Consider the following 23608-nt stretch of genomic DNA (forward strand, 5'->3'; position numbering starts at 1 on the left):
ACTAAGGTAAAAAAGAAGAAAAAAGAATAGACATTAAATCTGTGGTTTGTTTTTCACGGAGGATTACTAAAACATTCAGACATATTGCAGTGAGTCTACTGATCAGCTCACCGTGCTGTCACAACACATATTACCCGGCTGAGATGAAAAACAGATAAAAACTACCCTATTATACAGTCAGAGAAACTCCAGACTGCAGCAGCCCACCGTAATGACTCCATGTTTCAAGGACTGCATTTACTTTCTGCTCAGATTCCTACATATTCTAACGTCCATTTCAAAGCTGTAATGTCAGCCAATGGTTTATTTATATTTTGGAGAAAGAGTTCTGAAAATATTTTGAATAGTGTTGCATGTGAAGCTTATGGATAACTGAAACAGAACACAAACAGAGTTGTTCCTGTTGTTGCTGATTATGAGTGATTCATAATGACTGAAGGAGACAGTCTGATGAGTTCACAGTGTGTTTTATAATAAACAGGCGCCTTTATGTCAGATTTTCTCTCTCCAAAGCACATTTCAGTGCCCCATATGAACCGATGGGTGGCACTAAACGCCCAGAGAGACCGAAACATTGAAAAGAAACGCCCCTGTTTGGATCGTAAACAACTGCACAGACGCAGAGACAGACAGGGCATCGAAACTGATTGCAGATCGGTCTGTGTTTGACAGAGAGGGGTCTGTGCTCTCTGGTTGAGCAGCTCTGGGAACAGATATGGACGCTGCGCGTGCACGCGTTTACAGATGCAGACTATTGTAACATCATTACAGAAATTAACCGTAAGTAGCCTACGACAGGGATATTTCAGTGAGTCATGTGTCTGTTTTTGGTTTTGAATGGTTCTGATGGAAATAAAACAGTGTTAAAGGGTAGGACGCTGTGAAAGGGGTAAAGCACGCGCCCTTTTCACTATCTTTTAATCATATGTGGACTGTTTGTGTGCACTACATGCTAAACTAGATCCTTCGGGAAAATAATGTAATGTAGTGTTCCAAATTCACCAGTCCATGTTATGATGCTAGGTTTATAAATCTTTTGTATTTACGTTTAATAATTTAGCAAACCGTGTAGAATAATTGGAAATTAAATAAATAACAAGTTTCAAAGTGACATATAATAATAATACATTATTTTCTATTATTTTTTCTTTACTTCAAAAAAGTTTGTGATTTAGTATATTATTTATTTAATATTTTCCTCAGGCATGCGAACACCTGACTGCTGTTTAATATAGGCATGTCCTGACGTCTAACTTGGCAGGTTATTGGACACATTAATCACTTTCACTTTGCCTGTCAAATTATGTTAATTCATGGTATAGTGCACTCTAAAAGTTGTGACTGTGATTTGCACTCAAAACTAAAACCAGCAATTACAACAAAAACCTTTTGATACAACATCTTTCATATTTACAGTTGTATTAAATTATGCCATTTTTACATGGTACCTCGATATAAACAATTGTGAACTTTTTCCATAACAACAAAAAATTTAAAGTAAAGTAATTTAAGTTACAGTATTGCTGTCTACTACATTCAAAAGTGACAGTAAAGACTTATATTTTTATAAGTATATTGTTACAAAATATTTTTATTTCAAGAGAATGCTGTTGATAACTTGATATTCATCAAAAAATAAAATAAAATGAAACAAAATCCACAAAAATAATATTTTCAACACTGATAATACACTGCTGAGAATTCAGCTTTGCCAATTACATTTGTAAGTTTTAAAATTTAAAACAGCTATTTTAACTCATAAGAATAGTTTCCGTTATTAATGTGTTTTTTTTGGGGGGGGGGGGGTTATTGCTGGTATTTTGGATCAAACAAATCAGAGGGCATCAGAGACTTATTTCAAAAACTTAAAATCAATCTGTAAAGTCTGGATGCATAGTATATTAAGCAATTTGTTCAATACTTAAACTATATATTTCAGCACAGTTTGTGCAAACTGTTGCCCTCTGGCTGCATTAGATGCAGTGTCACTCTCAGCATGTCTTATTATTTGCTCAGACTGTGGTTAGATGTTCACACTCAACTTTAATAAGGGTTCATCTTGACACCGATCAGGCCAGTTGTGGTCATGTTATGTCAAGAAAAAACTCTACTTTTCTTTCAGCCTTTTCCAGCTCATCATACACCTTGTTCTGTTACCACACTGGCAGTGACACTTTATTTACAATGAGGACACTCATCCACACTCCACCCTTTTTCCATCTCTCTGTCTCTGGTTTCACTGCTCAACCTTCGAAATGCCTGGACAGAGAGAAAGACAAGAGCCCCTATCCCATGAATTATGCATTGCTGGTTCTTTTTTTTTTCTTTTTTTGATAACACTTGTCAGTTTGCACTTGCTATCGGCTTCAGGAGTAACTGAAGTGAGCATTGGTTCACTGTTAGGACACCCTGTTTGACGGCTTCACAAGCTTGTCCTCAAGAAAGACCCAAGATCTGCTTGAAAATATGTTCAACAACACCGAACCTGTCCTACTTCTGTTTTCTCTCTCAATTCTTTTGAACTGAAAGATTCATTTTATGGTAAATGTTTTGCATTGTCACTGATGGCAGATATGAACAGCATACGGAACAACAGGGTAAAGAATTTGAAAAACTTTGTCTTTAAAATGTTTCCTCTTGAATTTTTATGAAGATATAGATTTATTTTCATGAATGTCTATCTTTTTTTTTTTTTTTGTGATTGCCTTGCAGTTATGGAGAAGTCCGAGATGAGGAAGTCTGTAAGATTGAAGGAAACTCAGACTGCAGAGGACATCATTTTGTCTTTCCTAATGGCCTCTGATGAGAATCAGAACAAAATGCAGGAGGCAGAGGTTGAGGAAGCTGTTAAACACAATTCAGAGAACACGAACCTGGAAGAGAGGTCTCCAACAAGCATCAAGAGCCATAGCTGCTCTGTAGATCATGGTAAGTCTTTTATATTGCTGTATTCTGGTGCTGTGAATAACCATACTGTTTTCTTGATTAATAAAATGAATACTTAAGTTGCAGTTCATCCTAAAATTGGAATGGAAGTATTTAAATTTGCTTTCTTGGAACACAAAAGATATATGTATGTATTTATAAAATGTACACTGTATATAGAAGTGGTCCATATGACTGACATTTTACTTTTTTTTTAATTAATACTTTTTTGATCAGCAAGGGTGCATTAAGTTCATCCAAAAAGGCAACTTTTACATTATTATAAATTATTTTTATTTCAAACAAAGCTGCTCTTTATAACTTTTTATTCATAAACGAATCCTGAAACAATATGTATCATGGCTCCCACAAAAAAAAAAAATAAGCAGCACAAAATTTTCAAAGTTTCATAATAATGAGCACCAAATCAACATATTAGAATAACTTCTGTGACACTGAAGACTGAAGTAATGGCTGCTGAAAATGTAGTGTTGCCATCAAATTAATAAATTAAATTTTAAGATATTTTAAATTAGACAACATTTATTTTGAATTGTTATTATGTTTCATAGTATTACTGTTTTTACTGTATTTTTGTTCATAAATGCAGCCTTGGTGAGCATAAGAGACTCCTTTTAAAATTTGTTTTAAATATTTTTAATAACACACAAGTTATATTGATCCCCTTTATGATGTTTTTAATGGAGCTTGAGAGGAAGCACTTTAAACCATTGGTGTATGGAAAAGAGCTGATTGAGATTTCTTGCAAATGATAATTTTGTGTTCCCTTAAAATCAGTTTTCAGGTTTGCATTGATATAAGCATGAGCAAACAGTGACAGAATTGTCATTTTTTTTTAGCTCACTATTTATTTAAGGTTACATTTTAACGTACTGGCTAATCACATGAGATATTAAATAGTTTAATAGAATCTTTAAACAGAAATGTGGACTTGGAAAAAGTACTGGATTGATGATTTACTTGAGCTATAAGTATGCAGTAACAGCAGATTTCCTGAATTCACCCCTGGTGTGATCTCTGTACAGGCAGTCTCTCTGGGACTGTACCACCTGGGCCTAGTCCTGCTCTTCTGGCTTCACTGCAGTCCCTCGTCGAACACAATGATCACATGCTCCTCCCTCATTCCTTACACCAGGTGCGTGCACTGACAGTTTGAAAAGGTTACTCTCACATAAAGCCCACAACCAAAACAAACACTGTCATGAAAAGACCTTGTTGTCTTTTAATAGAAGTGTGCATTATATGCATTTTGTCTTTTCATCTGTCAACAGATACACATGGTTCGTTAATAAAATAGGAGGATGATGCCTATACTGTTAACCAGACAAATGTTTGACTAATAAATTACACAAATGTCCCTACATTAGCTATCTTGTTTAGGTTATTTTAAGGAAATAAAACCAGTAATCTTATTCTTTTAAACTCTTTATGTAGAAGCCTGTTTCAGTCATGGAATAAAATAATAAAGATGGTAACTTCGACTTTTTATAGGTAACTCATGCCATTATAATTTTATATTAAGGACTTTTTTCTTACAATATTTTGAGATATGATATCAGAATGGCAAGATGAAATGTTATAAATGTGACATATAATGTCAGTACAACATAAAGAGATGTTTCCTTGCAATTTTCATGATAAAAAAGAGTCAGAGTTGTTAGATAATCTCTCATCTGTAAAAAGGCGAAATAAGAATTTGAGTTAAAAACAGGCAATTTACCTATTTTATGTATTCATTTAAATTATTTAATGGCAGTAACAAACAGAATTGCAAGATGTAAACTCAGAACACAGAGAAAAAAAGTCTGTGAGTTATGGACTGAGAATTGTGAGATCTAAACTAATATCTTGCATATTAAATTGTGAGAAAAAAAAGAATTGTGGGAGAAAGTCGCAATAACTTTTTTTTTGTTAGTATCAAGCTTTAGTATCTTTCTGTTTTAAACTGCCTGAATAAATTAAGCCAAAATATGATTTAAGTAGTACAAAAATAATCTATTTTTGTTTTTCTATATTTGTCAGCGTTTTTCCGGGCATCCTGCATGTAAATAATCTTCAACACTCATCGAATACACCATGCACATTTATAATCAGCTCTGTCAACAAGACAAACTACTGAAATGTGCTCACTGGAGTTGTTTTTTTTAATCTCCCTGTAGATTTATGATAGGGGGAGCAAATTGCTCCTCAATGAGATTATTGTTGTTAGATAAAATCAAAAGTACAAGAGAAAACGATTTATTTTCCTGCATTACACTAAATATAGAAGCCCAATGTAAGAGAGTGCATTAGATGCACAAAGATAGAGCGGTTACTTTTTGCACAAAGAGCGGTTACTCGTTCACACTCACTGTCAGACTCATTCACATGTTCATGCTGTATCGTCTCATTCTATTTACGGTCCTTTTAAAGATGTTCCTCACTACAACTAATGAAATCAAGACTCTAGGTTCAGGTCTAAAAGGAAATATACTTTGATTGACCAGCTGAACACCTTTTGACCTGTCTTTGGAAGATAAATGTGGTAAGGAATTATTATATTTTACATGCTCATAGTTTTCCTTCCATTCCAGATAGCAGAGGGCTACTTCCTTGAAAAGGACTGTATCCTTTTTACATAGTTAATCCGTCTCTGTAATCATCTGATTTCTGTCTGTTTCCTCTTTGATTTCCCTTTCTGTCACTAAGTGGTCCCTGTTGAAGCTGTTTTCATAGTGACCGGGACAAGCGTAATGATTTTTCCATGCTGACTTTTAGGGTGTTGCACAAAAGGAAGGATGTTGTTAGATTTTTTATTAATTTGAAACAGCGAATTTTATTCTATGATTGTCACCATATGGTCTTATAAAATTCAAGTTTGGTGTTGGTACGATTTTTTGATGTTTTGAAAGAAGTTTCTTATATTCACCAAGGCTGCATTATTTGATCATAAATACAGTAATATTTTGGAAACATTTATTATTTATTGTAATTATTATTATCAATTTTTATTTATATATGGTTTCTTTAAGCATTGCACATTTCAGATCAGTGGTCAGTGGAGTTTCTCCAGCTAGAGAAGCTGTATCATGAAAGACTGCTGTCTAATCTGGCCTCCATACAAAAGGAATGGGGTAAGGATGTCAGATGATTACGTATGATACTATGAAAAGATATTTCCTGAAGAACCAGGGGAGGTCACTTTGTTTGCATGTGAAGGAATTTCCTAAAGCATTGTTTTATCTTGTAAGACCCCTGGAAGTTGAATTGCTAGTTTCATCCTTCATAAGTAAACAGCAGTGGTATGGTTTGATCGCAGGAAATCGCTCATTTCCCAACTGTACTCCATTGCCCAGACCACATGTGAGTCTGTTACTTCACCAATATCACTGAAGTATAGAGGTCAGACGCTCCCTTCTTATCTGAGTTAACTGTCAACAAGGCCTGACTGTGGAAAACGAAACCTGAAGAATGTCACATAGCTGTAGCTTTTCTGGTACAAAGATTTTTGTTCATGAAATATCAGTTTCAAAGACTCAAATCCATATGTTTGGTTTCAGAGTCCCAGAGGAAAATCATCGTCCAAACCGAAAGTAACTCTAATGGAAGTGACAGAGAGAGAGAACAAATGGAACTGTTGAGTCATATCTGCAGAACACACCAGAGGTGAGACTGTGTGTAGACGAGGACTCTCCAAGCAAGCAGAGAATTATAATAATTACAGCATTTTCCCCATCCTAAAATATTAATCCATGCCAGTACCAGGCCTCATCAAGCCAAATCAAGTTAAACTGATTTATAGGGAAAAACATTAAAAAATCCCATTAATTTTTATTAATTTTTATTTATTTTGTCTTCAGTCTTAATTGCAATGTTTAAGAATGCTTTGACCTGTCCCCCATTTTATTTATTAAAAAAGATGTACATTTTACTTTGTAAGAAGTTCTCTCTAAAGGAGTGTGCATACTGTGTTTATTAGTATTTACAAATTATATTTAAAAATAAATAAATATTTTACAAATCACACACACACACACACACAATTTATAGATAATTTTTATGTTTAAAAGTTTGAGGTCAGGTAGATTTTAATGCTTTTGAAAGTAATCTCTTATCCTCAAAGGTTGCATCATTATAAATTAAATTTTTATATGCACATATTTTATAAACATTACATAAATATTATAAATGTAGCAACTAATAAATCTAACAGAGTTGTTATACTGAAATGAATTTGACAATCTTATCCTCTTTCAGACCTAACCTCGTTTTGGAAAAGGTAAAACATCAAAAAAAAAAATTATTATCCACCAGTGCAGTTTATGTTTCTGTGAATCAATTAAAGCAGTTGATTAAAGCAGTCTGTTGTTGCAGAACATGGATGACAGAAGACTACACACCAGCCCAACACTTGTGTCAGAGCACAGATCAAAATCAGAACAAGCTTCAGTGAACTCAACCGAGAGAGAAAACCGGGCAGACGACTGCTCATGGCTGGGAGCTGAACAGGAGCCAGAAGAGGACTATGAGTCGAATGATGAGGAGGAAGAGGAAGATCTTGAGGAAGATGAGTGCTGGACTGAGGAGCTGCAGGATGACACAGTCGTTGACGGCCAGGTTCCTGTGGATGATTTTCAGGTAGAAGAGTTAAGACGCTGTAGGCGTAATGTTAATCTCTTACATATTACCATCTGCCCTTAGAAAAAAATAAGCATGCTGAGACACCATCCGTCTGCTGCAGTCTTTCCTCAGGGCCTAAATATGCAATGTATTAATCTGGGTCCTGTGACTTTGCTTAGTGTTGTCATAAGATTCCCAACGGTTGTGATGTAATTATACAATAGGCTGTAGTCTGAGGTGCTACATGTCTGCTGTTACAGTACTGTTTAGTTTGGATTCACTGGTAGTGTTAGCTGTGATTGGTTTGAACAACTTTGTTTTACTCACATTTGGGAACACAACGTTCATCATTAGAAATGTTTATAAATATGTCTGATTATTATCAATGTTAAAAGCAGTTTTGCTGCTTAATATTTTTGTGGAAACAATGATACCACTCAAACATTTGTATAAGATTTAAAAAAGAGAGAGAAATTAATAATTTTATTCATCATGTATTAAAGCGACAAAAAGTGAGTGAAGACATTTAATATTTCTATTTAATAAATGCATGAACAAATGTAATTAATATATTTGATAAATGCAAATAAACTTTATATTTATTAAGAAATCCTGACAAATTAGGTGTATTACCATTTACACACAAAATATGAGGCAGCAAAATTGTTTTCAACATTGATAATAATCAGAAATGTTTCTTGAGAGTCAAATAAATTGTAATGATTTCTAAAAGATTAGTGATGAAGTGATGGAGTAGTGAAGAAAATTCTGCTTTGCATCACAGTAATAACATTATAATATATTAATATACTTTTTGTATTTGTAATAATATTTCACAATATTAGTTTTTTGTTTGGTTTTTTATGATCAAATATTCAGCCTTGATGAGCAGAAGATAGTTATTTCAAAATCATTAATAATTGTAATGTTTCCAAACTTTTGGCAGGTACTTTAATAATAATAACAATTCTATATACTTTACTATATTATATTCTAGTTCTTTATTACTATATTATTATATTGTTGCCATGATTATTAAATGCAGACTTTTTTTTTTTTTTTTACAGGACAATATGTATTTTTAAAATAAAAGATATATCTTTTAATGTGCTAAAATCTATATTTTTAATAATGAGTGCTGGGGGCGTGGCTTGGGGCGTGGTCAGATTTCCCTTTTTTTTTGTCTCTAGCTGATCTCATGTCTGCTTAGCCACAGGGTTTCGTGAAAGCAAAATAGTGTGATGTCATCCATAGCGTTATGGCAGCCAGCTGCAGGAATTTTATAAAGAAGCGTTCAGGGAGTGTATGGTTTCTCAAAGCCATTGGGTGTGGTTGTCTTAAATAACAGTCAGACTGCATAAACCTTCTCCAGAACTGTGTCAAAGTTACTGACTTTTTCAGTCAACAAACACGTTGACTGAATGATGATAACATTATTTGTTTGTTTGCTATATACAGTTATTTTATACAGATTTAAAGCAATTTTGTTTTAGCCTCTGATTTGATTTGATTTGACACAAAAAAACTAGACTCATTTGTACATAATGACATGCTATGAGGCATATTAGAAAAAAAAAAAAAAAACATAATGAATGAATTTAAAGAAAAACATTCCAAACCTGTATGACCTGTATTTCTTCTTTGAACACAAAAGAAAATATTTCAAAAACAGTTTCAACTTTCCTTGTCAATACAATGAAGGTCAACAGGGTCCAAAACATCTCTGTGAGAAAAAAAATTAATAATAACAAAAAAAAAAAAACTGATACATTTGACAAAATATTTTATTTTGTGTTCTATAGAAGAAAGTAGATCGTAAAAGTAGATTTCAAATGAGCAAATCATAACAACATTAATATTCATTTTAGGTGAGCTATCCCTTGAAATGAAAATGAATTGAATTTGCACTTGTAGTGTGCTTCAAGTATTAGAAGTATATTTAAAAAAAGATGAAAAAGATATATGAAATTAAACACTTTAAAAGGAGAACTTTGTAAAATGTATTTGTTATTTTAAGATCATGTTTTAATATTTTTTTGTCATGCTTTATTTAAGTACACTTGTTTTAATTTTAGAAATAGTTATGAAATTACATATAATGATGTACTGTACATTTTAAAGTAGTACATTTTCATCTAATTGTAAATAACATTTAGTTATGTGTCTAAAAATATAATATTTAGAGCGCACTTAAGTATAATTTCCATAAGAAGTGCTCTTTTTTAAAAGTGTGCTTCTTTTTCCCAAGGATCCCTAAGAGTCTGATCACAAAAATGCAGTTCAGTTCAGTTCATTGTGGTTATTGCACATGCTGACCCCTTGTGGTTATTGTTTGTTATTACATAATTTGCTATCTGCATGTTTCTTAAAAATAATTTGCACCAGATTTTGTACAGTTTATTTCATTCATTTCATGCTTTAATTCTAATATTTCTGTAGAAATATGGCTTAGTCTCCATTTTAAAGAAGAGAGTCTACGTCAAGGAAACGGAGAATGCCTTGCCACTAAAAGACTCAACCAAGCGCAGAGTCCGCTTTAGAGAGCCTGAAGATGCTTTCGATCAAGGTATGATTGTAAACAAATACTCACACAGGGCCTTTGAGTTTTCAGATTTCTGTTCTGCATTAATGTGAGACTGATCAAAGCTCATCTTTCTCATGCATACAGATGAGTCGGCCAGAAACTCTTGCCTCATCCTTCTCATCTTGTGTCTGGTTACCGTGGTGATTAGCATGGGTGGGACGGCTCTTTATTGTCTCGTTGGAGAGGCGTACTCAAATGTGTGTGTCGACTTCTCACAAAACGTGGACTTTTACTTTGGACCTGTACGACGGGGAGTGGACGCTCTCGCACAGTGGCTGTCTTCTGATGGATTATAACAGCAATTTTAAGCTATTTTAAATGGAACTCTTTCTTAATAGTAACATTTTTCCGATGGTAAACAACAGTATTCTTCTTGAGATAATATGCACTAATGCACATTACCAGACTGGCCTTAAGAAATACTGCTTTAGTGAGACTATACAAATCACACGGGGCTTCCTAATGCATAAATGAATTTGTATAAAATATTTAATAATGGTACAAAAAAACTGAACATTACAGATAATCCTAATATAACACTTGTTACAGATAGTCTTAATAAACTACTGCCATTCTTCGAATCAGTAAAGCCCCTTTCACACTGCCATTCAGGCAAATACAGGGGTAAAGTGTTCCTGCAATTGGTCCCTGGTCGCTAGATTTGGCACTTTCACACTGCCAGTGATGACCCGGGATATGTGCGTGCTTTCACACACAACCCTTGAAGATCCCGTAACGACACGTGACATCGGCGCGACGTGTAATGTACGAGTCGACAACGCTAGGCACGTTATACTTTCACTGAAGCAAGCAAATGGTCTCGGCGTCAGCGCGGAAAGTGAGTAACTAACTGATCTCTGCTTCATTACAGTTTGCACATATGTTTTCGTCGCGAATGTTGATCTTCCTTCAAAACAGCCGGTAAAAGAGTCGCACGATAACGCGCGTCATCACTTCGACACGGAATTAGATCTGGCTTTTGTTCACACAGTGCTTGTCCCGGGTCGAACCCCCCCAATGTTACTAGGTCCCTGACCCGGGTTCAATTCGGTAATCAATTCCGGGACGTGGTTGCTTTCACACAGAAGGCGACCCGGCAATGTTCCGGAAATATTGCGGGTCCGACGTGCAGTGTGAAAGGGGCTTAACTGTAACATTGAAATAACTGCATTTGGAGCCAGTCATTTTTTTTTTTTTTTTGTCAGTTTTAGTACTCCAGGACACTACATTCCATGATTATTTTTGTCTTTATGTTTTTATTTTGACTTGTCACTTTTCAATGGGGCAATAATTACTGAAATTATTATAGTATGAACAAATTAAGCATAAATGGGTACATTGTTAAAGTAATAGTACTCTCAAAAATTACCATTAGCTAATAATTTACTCCCCGTAAAGGCCATCCGAGATGTAGATGAGTTTGTTTCTTCATCAGCACAGATCTGGAGGGATGTAGCATTGCTTCACTGGCTTACAGATGGATCCTCTGCAGCGAATGGGAGCCGGCAAAATAAGAGTCTGAACAGCTGATAAATTTTTTTTTTGAGTAATTCACAAGAATCCATTCTATCAATTAACATCTTGTGAAATGAAAAGCTGCGTTTATAAGAAACAAATCCATCATTCAGGAGTTTGAATATTTTAATTTTAAATATTTTGATATGCTCAGAACCAAAACGCTGTTTCATTATATGTGTTTATGTTTTTTTTTCTCCAAGTAATGTTGAATGTTAATGATCTCTGAATTATGGTTGTAAATGAGTTTTTATATATATATATATATATATATATTATGCTGTATAGCTCTGTCAATAATAATATTGGATTGGTCCTCTGAATGGTAGAGTATATGACACAGCAGTAAATGGATTCGGCACACATAATATAGCCAATAGTGAAGTAGGAGAATTTCTCTTTAGAAACACACACCCACAGACTGACTCAATAGCTCATTTCATTTCAGGATCCAATAGCAACTTTGCTCCAATTTAAACTTTAAGATTCACAGCGCAGCAAAAACTATTATAGTGACACAGGCCTGACTAAGAGGCATTATCGTGATTTTGAAATGTGACTAATGCAAAGTAGGCTATGTATTGAAATAATTCATATTGCTTAATTTAAATATACAATATGTGAATCATTAAAGACAAAACTGTACAGTTGGTGCCGAAGGTCTGAAATATAATAATTTGTAATAAAAATGTACTCATAAATAGACAATTGTTGTAAATTGATAAATAGAAGAATTTTCACAAGTAGTGCATATATTTGCTGGCACATGTTAATAGTCACAAAATAAACTGGCACCCTCCTCTGTGTAACTATTGTGGTAATATCACCTTTCGAGCAGGAGATGGCTCTCTACTTCATTGTGTGACACTTTCTGGAATTTGCACCCACAAACAGTGGGATTTATGGTTTAGGTAGATTTATCAGAAACTCAATCTGATCCACGGGACGTCTGTATTTTGCACTGATGCTGTACAGTGACCGCAGAGAAGAAGCAGCGGCCGCAGTGACCTCGTCTGTGTTTGCCTCGCGCGCAGATCACAGACACAGCGACGGTACGAAAGACCGTACCGCGTCATAGCCGAAAGAGTTCGGAGCGACGGTTTCACCGATGTGTACCGAGGGTCCCGGAGGGACATTACAAAGAGCTGTATCCGGACGAAGCCACGACGGACTGGAAAAAGCACTCATTCAGGCAGCTGACGCTCTCTGTACGTTTTTGTAGTTTTCAGTTTTCAGCCTTCTTAACATTGAAGCGCACGTGCCACAAATAATATAGTAATTACCAGAAACAGAACAGAAAAAAATATTAGTAACCGAATAGTAAGTAGTCTATAAGCAGCACTACAAAACAAAAACGAAAAAAAAAACACAAAGAAAAAAGTTATATACGTTGTACATCATATGTGTATTGCTAAATTATAACATTGCAATTATATTAGACATAGCCTACGTGCGATTGTGTAGTAACATAGTAATAAAATGTATCATAGTACCCTAAAATACCATATGGTATGTTATTCTGTAGTGTTAATTATATATATATATATATATATATATATATATATATATATATATATATATATATATATATATATATATATATATATATATATAATTAAAATGCACATATGTTATGATAGATCATAGTGTGTTGTAGGTATGGACTGAATTGCCTGTCATGGCTAGACATGAGGCAGTGAGCTCATTGTATTAGTTGAGCTTCAGCAGATTTTGTCCATTGAGATTATCAGATGGGATTACAGGGTTTGATAATATTGTTGATTAAAGGCATAATGTTTGGACAATCCCATCATCATCTGGAATAGGCTGTACTGACACTCGAGGATTTTAAACCGATTCTATCTATCTATCTATCTATCTATCTATCTATCTATCTATCTATCTATCTATCTATCTATCTATCTATCTATCTATGCATTACATAAAATTTTATAATTTGCAGCATTTTGAGCTGTTAGAGAAGAGAGATCCATCTGTCTCTGACATTCCATCATTTGTCTGCAGGTAACGCAGAGCTGAAGTGTGTGGAGGTTATTGTAACAGTTATTGTAACAGATGTAGCCTGAGCCAGAGTCATTGGCCATCATGTGCAAACAAGGCTTCATTGTGCTCAACTGCGTGGGACCAGTAAGTCCACAAAGAGTGTTGTTAAAAAGCACAGGAAGGGGTCAGTTTACACATCTGTGCATTCACACCTGTCCCAGTGCAGCCATAGGCCAACGGTAGCTCTATGACAAAAAATGATAAATGGAGTTGTGTCATTCTGAGAGAACTGTTGACTGAATGCCATGGTCCAGAGGTGTCTTTTCTCAACAGTTTTACAGATATTCTTTCAACACAGTTTTTTGGTCAGAAATACAGTAAAAACAGTAATACTGTGAAATATTTGTATAATTTAAAATTCTATTTTAATATGTTTTTAAATTGTAATTTATTTCTATGGTGGCAAAGCTGAATTTTCAGCAGTTATTACTCCAGTTTTAAGCGTCACATGATCCTTCAGAAAGCATTCTAACATGCTGATTTAGTGCTCAAGAAACATTTCTCATTAATATCAGTTGTGTGTTACTTAATTTTTTTTTTGGAAATCTTAATAAAAAGATTCGTTAATGACCGTTTATTCGTTATTAATTATTCGTTAATAATTTATTTGAAAAATAAATATTTTGAAATTTTTTTAAATGTATTTTTATGTCAATTAAATGCATCCTTGCTAAATAAAAAAAATACTTATTAAAAAGCCTGACCCAACATTTAATTAGTGACACAAATCTTTTTGATTCTTAAATTTATTTGTTTGTTTATTTATTTATTTTTGTTGACAGAACTACCACAGTAAAGCTCAGGAGAATATAATTGAAAGCTTTGGGTTTGTTTCAATACCAGCAGATATAGGCATCCTTCATATCACTTTAAAGGCGGGTTGCATGTGTGTAAAGATGTTCTATTATTATTAAAATAATTTAAAATAATTGATTGTTTAAAAAAATACGGCATAAACATTTATTATTAGTTATATAATATATATATGAATTACAGTGACTACTTATGATCTACAGTACTGGACAGTACTAAAACTCCAGTGTTTTAGAGAAAAAAATCATAACAGGTTTAGAGGTGCACTTTGCATGATTGTTCTAATGGTAAAGCACGCATATGTTACTGTGATATTTGCCCTGTGTGCCCTTTGACCTTTGCTTCACACAGCCCTTTTGCTGTCAGTTACTTTAATCTCATCCCGATTAGTGGGAAGTATCATTGACAAATGATGCTCAGTATTTACAGGATGTGAGAGTCTGTCGTTCTCTTTTGAAGCGCTGCTGTGGGCAAACATGCCTGCAGAGCAGCAGATGTCTGACAACTCCTCTGCCTGGCTTTCACAGGAACGCTCACTGCTGTGGAGAGCTTTTTAACCATCAACACCGGACCTGAGGTGAGCAACAGCTCATAATGTTTGCAGATCTATATTAAGGGTCCATAGGAATTTAATTGACTTATTGAATATGAGCTCTTTTGATTTGATCTAGGTTTCAAGCAGTGCTTAAATTAAGCTTTGAGAATCCACAAGTTGCAAGCTGCTCATGAATAATGCGAAGAACTCTCACATCCTGATGGACCAACTAGGAATTTGTGGGATTTCATGGTAACGAGAAACTTGATTGCAAAAGTGACATAGTTCGGAGTTTTAAATGTTTTTGTTTGGGATTTAAAAAATAGTTATTCTGAAACATTTTATACATTTACATTAAGACTTTATATAAATTCTAGTGTACCGGGGAGCAGACAGCATGATGTGAATATTATGAAGAAAGTTGGTCCATATTATGTAGTATTTCCTAATCAAATTGTTATCGTATTTCTTGCTGTTTTAATCGGATATGAAGAGAGTTACAGCAGATTGTTTGCATCAGGCACATTGCATGTTGTCAATGAAGTTGTTGATGTCTTTTGTTCAGCTGTCTTGTCTTCTTCATCAGGGAGGATGTGGTCATGATGCAATGTGGCAGTCAGCCATGGCTTTGCTGACAGTGCCAGTCTAAGAAGAATAAGGAAGAAGTTTGCACATAAACCTTGTCAGTTGTCGGCGCTAGAATTAAAAAGTGGTGATTTTAAGTATTTATAAAAGAATTCTCAGCATTTCATTCTATGAATACTTTCATGATTCGTAAGCTTTATTTAGCAGCTGACTCCCAAAGGAGTGAGGGGGAATAGTTCTCAGGATGGAAATCTGGACTCGTGTTAATTTGCTTGCTATTTTGGTGTACCCCAGGGGAGCTCTGTTCTTCAGTAAGGAGATCGAGCAGTATGCTGTTCCCTTCATGGGTTCAGATCCGTCTGTGGTGGACATTTAGTCTGATATTATATTTTGTTATACACAAGGTTACAGTGTACTTTTGGTTTATAGTGAAAATTTCAACTTTTATATATATATATAAAAAAAGAATATATATACTTCCCTAATTTGTCATTTATAGTAATATGACTTAAACAAGTCAACATTTCTGCAGTTTTGAAGACCATGCCAGTTTTCAGTTTTTGTTAGCCGAACCCTGTATACCCAGTGCTGCAGAAACCCAGTATTCAGTTTTCTTAAACTGTTACATCTAATGGGTTCTTGACTTCCCTTCTGCTTCCTCTTAAAAAAGATAGTCTTTGACAGCTTCTTCCCCTGCTTTCCAAACACCATTATGCCTCTTAGTAGTTTTAATTACATTTCTTTTCGATCTGTCTTGTGCGAGCATGATTACTGTGATAGTGCTCCGAAAGCCTCCGTGGAAAGAGCAGGGGATGATTCACAGTCTTTGTGATTCATCGTCCTTCTCTTTCATCTCCATAGTGATGACCACAGTGTACAGGGTGATGTCTTGAAGGTCAACAGGGTGTTGTCAGTATATGGTCATTTTTGATTGATGTTTTGCTGTGGACCCCAAAGTGTGCGTTAATAATTTAACAGTCACAAATGTGTGCAGTTCAATGTCTTACTCACTTTGTTTTTGTTGTTGTTTTGCAGTGCTGAACTGGTTTCATCTATGCTCTTGTCCTCAGGTTAAGTACCTGGCATATGTAGGTATTGGTGGTCTCTTTTCCATGCTGAAGACCCTCTTTGCAGGTGTGGTCTTCTGGTTCATAGTGAAATTTAGTATCGGCTGGGGATTGCTTACTCAGGTCCAGCAGCATTTAAAAAAATCATTGGATTTCTATTGAGCTGCTACAAGAAAATATAATGCTTAAAACTCTCATTCATACCACATCACATAAACAACTGCTTATATAAACTCACAAATGTCAACTAAAATGTGTTTCTTCTTTATTAGTTTCCAGAATTTTGCTCATTTGGTTTGTTCTCCAAGAACGGACCAACAAGAAAGCAGGTAAAAAAAATAATGCACTGAAATTTCTAAAACACAAAATGTCTAACATCTCTCATACACAGCCCTTATTTGACAAGACACTAAGAAAGAATAAGAAATGGTTCTTGTCCACCAAATCAGCATATTAGAACGATTGCATGTGACACTGAAGACTGGAGTAATGGTACTGAAAATTCAGATTTACATTCTAACATATATTCAAATCGAAAAAAAGTAATTTTACATTACAATAATGTATCACAATTTTACTGTTTTTGACCCAATAAATGCAGCCTTGGTGATCATAAAATAACTGTTTTTGAACGATAATTTTTGTGAACCACCTCATGTATTGATGTTTTAATAAAAATCAACCTCTGTGTGTCATATTTGAAGGAACATCGATTTACGTGATGGTGTGATGCAGTCAATACTCAGTGTTATTTGTGTGGAATATGTGACATCCTTTCTCTGTCTCACCCATTGCCCTTTTATTGGTCCTCACAGGGCTGGCGTGTACACTCCAGGGTCAGCGTTTGGAAGAACCACCCTAATCGACCGTCTGAACAAACACAGAATCCAGTTCTTATGGAAGAACAGACAGTAGAAATGAGCACTCTGACAGATTTATTCAGCCTAGATTACCTCTTTTGTTATAGAAATTAAAAAAAATTGTATTGCCTTGTGTAGTCAAAAAGGATTGTGATGAGTGACGTAGACTTGTTCTATGTTTGCGATCCAGTAGGTTTCAGATCTTAATATATACTCTGACCCCAAAAACACTTCTTTTCAACATCTACCGATTATGTGGAGATGACAGTAAAGGTTATTGGATGTGAGGGGAGTAGATGTTGTTTGGGGAGATTAGAAAAGGCAATGATTATATCTTTTTAAGGAAAGGACGAGAGGTGGCTGGGGAACACAGTGGATGAAGAACAGGAGCTGAAAGATGCAGGCCAAGGTTGAAGCAGCCTGGCAGGCATGAGTTAGAATGACTCAGCTTCAGCTGCTTGCACAGTCTCACAGGAAAAAGAGAGAAAGAGAGAGATGCTGGGATAGAGCTTGTTTTAATGTGTATTGTCACACTTGACTAAATAGATGGCAACAGTAGAGTGTGTTGTAAACACACAGATTTGCATACATGCATTGAGAACGTAGAATATAGGAGAAATGGGTAGGATGTTATAAAGAAAGACAGGTATGTTGTTATTTCTGTTACGCAGTACCTTTTAAATGGTTAAGTTTTAGAAATGAGTAAATACAGTATATCTTTTAATATTATAGAATAATTTTTTTAATGCAATTTTACACCTAAAAAGACACATTCCATAGTATTTTCCCCCCATAATATTTATGTGTGTGTGTGTGTGTGTGTGTGCATGTGCATGTGTGTTCAACAGCCGAACGAAACTCATACAAGTTTGGAACAAATTGAGCGTGAGTAAATGATGACATAATTAACATTTTTGGGTGATCTCTCTCTTTGAAGATAATTGCAAATTACACATATAATGATTAAATGTAAAATAGTAACTTTAAATGTAATAATTTAATAACACTGCAGATAAAATGATAATGAAGTACTTTAATATTCACTTTAATGTAAGACTTATAATTTGGCATTACAATGTGCACTTTTTAAAAGTTTATATAAATTTGTTAAGAAACAGTCATGAAAGTGCCCTGTTTATTTTATTAATATTATCAACAAGTACAGTTTTATATACACACTCACCTATTAAGGATATAAGGATTATTAGGAGCACCATACTAATACAGTGTTTGACCCTCTTTCACCTTCAGAACTGCCTTAATTCTACGTGGCATTGATTCGACAAGGTGCTGAAAGCATTCTTTTGAAATGTTGGCCCATATTGATAGGATAGCATCTTGCAGTTGATGGAGATTTTTAGTACAGTGAACTCATTGTCATGTTCAAGAAACCAATGTGAAATGATTCAAGCTTTGTGACATGGTGCATTATCCTGCTGGAAGTAGCCATCAGAGGATGAGTACATGGTGGTCATAAATGGATGGACATGGTCAGAAACAATGCTCAGGTAGGCCGTGGCATTTAAAAGATGCCCAATTGGCACTAAAGGGGCCTAAAGTGTGCCAAGAAAACATCCCCCACACCATTACACCAACACCAGCAGCCTGCACAGTGGTAACAAGGCATGATGGATCCATGTTCTCATTCTGTTTACGCCAAATTCTGACTCTACCATCTGAATGTCTCAACAGAAATTGAGGCTCATCATACCAGGTAACATTTTTCCAGTCTTCAACTGTCCAATTTTTGAGAGCTTGTGCAAATTGTAGCCTCTTTTTCCTATTTGTAGTGGAGATGAGTGGTACCCGGTGGGGTCTTCTGCTGTTGTAGCCCATCCGCCTCAAGGTTGTGCGTGTTGTGGCTTCACAAATGCTTTGCTGCATACCTCGGTTGTAACGAGAGGTAATTTCAGTCAAAGTTTCTCTTCTATCAGCTTGAAACAGTCGGCCCATTCTCCTCTGACCTCTAGCGCCAACAATGCATTTTCGCCCACAGGACTGACGCATTCTGGATGTTTTTCTCTTTTCACACCATTCTTTGTAAACCCTAGAAATGGTTGTGCATGAAAATCCCAGTAACTGAGCAGATTGTGAAAAACTCAGACCGGCCCGTCTGGCACCAACAACCATGCCACGCTCAAAATTGCTTAAATCACCTTTCTTTCCCATTCTGACTTTCAGTTTAGAGTTCAGGAGATTGTCTTGACCAGGACTACACCCCTAAATGCATTGAAGCAACTGTCATGTGATTGGTTGATTAGATAATTGCATTAATGAGAAATTGAACAGGTCTTCCTAATAATCCTTAAGGTGAGTGTGTATATATATATATATATATATATATATATATATATATATATATATATATATACATATTTTAGTTGTGTTTCAGTACAGTTAAGTGCTCTTCTTATCAAAAAGTAATTATCAAATGACTTTGAGGACGGAGGAAGAAATCTATAGATTGTTCACCAATTAAAACAATTACCAAGACAACTTTTTCTTGAAGCATTTAGATTAGAATGTAAAATGACTACACAACTACAATATTTCTAAATAAATGATCAGTTTTGAATGTTCAACATTAAACCCACACTTTTTATGTACATAAGAAGGGGAAAAATGTACTGTATAATAGGAAAGACCCGGTGGTGTTTGTAGATTTTACACCCCTTTGTTATTTTCTTGTTTCTCTGTTTTTCTCTGCACTGATATTCCAGTATTCCCGTTACATCCTCAGTTTCCAGCACATTTGTGTGCTCTTAATCATTTTTATCTTTCAAATGCCATTCCCATTCCTCTTCTCCAAGCCTGCAGTCCATTCCAAAGCCTTCTCTCTCCAGTACTTTGTACATAAAACCCTTATCAGTCTTCTGTACTCTGTCTTTCTCTTTCTCTCCCTCCCTCTCTCTTCCCTCATTCCAGTCCATTGTTTCTCTTGCCATGTTTTAGAGCGCCTGGTATTCCGAGTATACTGCAAAGCCTTATGTAAGACACCCTCCCTTCTCGCACGTTCATTTTTGCCCAAACATCACCCTGCATTTCAGTTCTCCCTCCTCCGCCCCTCCAGAGATGCACGGTCAGTAGTCCGACGGATTGCATGAAACGGTTGCATGTGTAATCTTTGAGGGTTAGGACTGTGTGTGATCTTTCTCAGCTCGCCACCGGAACGTGTTAAAGATCTGGACAGATCCAGTGAAGCCATGCTAATGTGTTGCTGTTAACTCTGAGGTGGAAGTGCAGGATTTGTAGGCTTGTTTTCATCAGGCGGGGGAAGAGCACACTATGCAGCATCACTTACAGCTAGGGGAGGAGGAGAGAGGGGGAGGGGGATGAAGGTGTAGAGAAAGTGAGACAGGGAGGGTGGGATGAAACTGAAAGGGTGAATGAGAGGAGGGGGCTGAGAGGGTAGATTAGGAGAGGATGTGAATTTCAGTGAGTGACTCGAAAATGGAACAAAGCGTGACGTTTTGACTTAATGTGACAGCAAGAGAACATGTTGGTTCAGTGGGACATAAACAGCAGGAGGACAGACTGAGCGCTAAGGGGAGTTTAAAACTATTTTGAAGAAAATGTTTAAGGGTACACTGCAGGAAAATGATTTTTCGAAAAGTTGTAAATAAAACATTATTGGAGTATGTTTTACAAGAATATCATTTTCATACTTACAAAAAAAAAATGTCAACTTGTTTGTGGCTTGGCATTTCTTTTTAATTATTTACAAGCAATTTCTAGCTGAAAATTTTTCAAAAAAAATTTCATTGTATTATTTGGATTTTCGAATTTTTTGTCCTTAAATATGATGATCTCTTGTCAGAAGAAAAGAGATGGATCTATTTTCACATTTAGTTATTAAATCTTATTGTAAAAAAATCAGATGGCAACAGATTCAGATAATGTGCATTTTTTGCATTTTAGATCCTTGCGTTTTCAGCATCATTAGTCCAGTCTGTAGTGTCACATGATCATCCAGAAAAAAATGTTTTACAGTCTCGCATACATGCGTCCAAAGAAAGAAAGAAAGAAAGACTGCAGCACATATGCAGAACAAACAGCCATTCTTTAAAGCTATTTTGCTTTGTCTCAGGTTAGTCCTTTGACTGAGAGCTTGCATCTTCATCGTAAATCTCCAGCATCTTTAATTACCTCTGGGTCAGCAGAAAAGCACACTATAGCACCTCATTCATCAGCCAGCCTCACACACAAGGCCAGGATGAGAGCAAATCACATTTGTTTTTCCACAGGAGGGAATGCAGCTCACAGCACTCCATTTTATTAACCTGAAGGGCTGAATTTCACAGAGGAAAATGCACCACCCCGTCTCACATGTCTGTCGAATCACATTCAAAATAAACGTGACTCACACTGCTTTTATCCCTGCCAACATTACTGGCATGCTCATATATATAGGAGCATTCAACAGATGCATATTGTGTGTAAACACAGAGTCTGTCCAGCTTCAAATGCCTTTTGTGGGGATATTTTTTTTTGGTAATGAATATAGTGTAGCTCCTTGTTGCCTGACATTGCAGTACCTTTTCCATACAGTCTCATACAGAAAGTGCATGATGATACAAAAGACATAGCTCCAATGTTTCAAATTTGCCCTTATAAAAATGAATAGAAACAAAGCCTTAATAATGTCTGTTTTCAATAAATCTCATAGTGTACCCTTTCTTGTTTCTTGTATGAGATGATTATTAATTAGCTCTGAATTTCTGCCACATGCCTTGTTTCTTTTATGCATACTTTATTAGCTTGCAATGAACCTCTGTGTTTATCAAGAGTTTATCAGTTCTTCATAATACACCGTGACAAAATATGTGATTTGCTGGTTGCTAAGCTCTCGAAAGCTTCTGAAGAAGTTTTCAGATAAACTTTATCTTGATTCTTGCACTAAACTTGTGTTGTTGTTCTTGCCTAATGGAACTAAATTAGGCTGATGTGTCTTGATTATTTTATCGCCCAGCAGCAAATTCATCCTTATTAAACTTGTCTAAGCAAAACAGGACAGTTCAAGGTGGCAATGAGAAAAATCTTATTAACGACAGGTTTGAAAGTCCAGCCTTTTAGTTAAAAGAGCTTATCACCTTTATGGCATCACCTTTTATTTATTGGTTTTTTATTTAAATTGATATTCAAAGTGGTAAATGAAAGAAAATACAATTTCAGTCTTTCCACTTATTTCTACATGTTTAATTTCAATCCAAGATGTAAATGAGTTTGTTTCTTCATCAGAACAGATTTGGAGAAATGTGGCTTTACATAACCTAGTCTCTGATGGATCAGAATGAAAGTCTAAAAAGCTGATAATACATCACCATAATTCACAAGTAATCCACAAGACTCCAGTCCATCAACATCTTGTGGAGTGAAAAGCTGTGTGTTTGTAAGAAACAAATCCATCATTAAGGTGCTTCCAGCCTAAATATCTCTTATTACAGCAATAATAGCGCTTCCTCTTGTGAAAAAGTATATTTCATGCTGTCCTCTCATATCAAAATCCACAGACATATTGGTTTAGAACTGTTTTTGATTGTAAATGGTACTTGATCTTTGCATGCTTCTCTCCAGATTCAGATGACAAATTTCATTGGAGAAAGCAAAACTATGGATAGAGGATTTGTATCTTAGCTGTAAACAACGGTTTGAAGTTAAACACATCATATTTGACATGCAACTTTTCATGCAACATTAATTAATGTACTGAATGAGTGTGGATCACTTTATTGCACAATTATTGAGCATTTATCTGCTGTTTTGAAGAAACTCATCTATGTGTTGGAAGGCCTCATGTTGAGAAGATATTTAACAAGTTTTTATTTTTGGGTGAAATATTCCTTTAAAGGGACCCTGTCTAAATATACTCCATGATGATGTCTCATATCACTCAGTGCCATTTTTGACTCATCAGAAATACATAATACTCATAATGACTAATATATGAAATGTCAACACCACATGGTTTCATTCCCAGGGAGCACATACTGACTTCTAATTGTATGCTTTGGATAAAAGCGTCTGCTAGCTTTGTACTAGA

At 35.3% G+C, this 23608-nt stretch overlaps 1 protein-coding gene across 2 annotated transcripts; it reads left to right on the forward strand.

The window, feature by feature from the left end:
• Window positions 1–601: 601 nt before the first annotated feature.
• LOC113062879 (consortin-like) lies at window positions 602–10832 on the forward strand. 2 transcript variants are annotated; one of them, XM_026232923.1, is made up of 11 exons: window positions 602–780; window positions 2123–2597; window positions 2713–2928; window positions 3972–4081; window positions 5520–5550; window positions 5973–6059; window positions 6486–6591; window positions 7183–7204; window positions 7300–7563; window positions 9985–10111; window positions 10214–10832. In XM_026232923.1, the coding sequence occupies exons 2-11, from the start codon at window positions 2546–2548 to the stop codon at window positions 10423–10425; spliced, it is 1227 nt and encodes a 408-aa protein (XP_026088708.1). In that variant the 5' UTR covers window positions 602–780; window positions 2123–2545; the 3' UTR covers window positions 10426–10832. The 2 variants fall into 2 exon arrangements, with proteins under 2 accessions (XP_026088708.1, XP_026088709.1); XM_026232924.1 differs by lacking the exon at window positions 2123–2597 and having other exon boundaries at window positions 10214–10830.
• Window positions 10833–23608: the final 12776 nt, after the last annotated feature.

Source organism: Carassius auratus, chromosome 45 (genome assembly GCF_003368295.1).
Source record: "Carassius auratus strain Wakin chromosome 45, ASM336829v1, whole genome shotgun sequence".
NCBI lineage: Eukaryota > Metazoa > Chordata > Actinopteri > Cypriniformes > Cyprinidae > Carassius > Carassius auratus.

What these genes read in the sequence shown, in the direction of transcription:
- LOC113062879 (XM_026232923.1), top strand. Translation starts at nt 2,546, where the DNA reads ATGTTTTGCATTGTCACTGATGGCAGATATGAACAGCATACGGAACAA. An exon ending in TAGCTGCTCTGTAGATCATG is followed by an intron (nt 2,929 to 3,971) that starts GTAAGTCTTTTA and finishes ATCTCTGTACAG; the next exon opens with GCAGTCTCTCTGGGACTGTA. An exon ending in CTAACCTCGTTTTGGAAAAG is followed by an intron (nt 7,205 to 7,299) that starts GTAAAACATCAA and finishes CTGTTGTTGCAG; the next exon opens with AACATGGATGACAGAAGACT.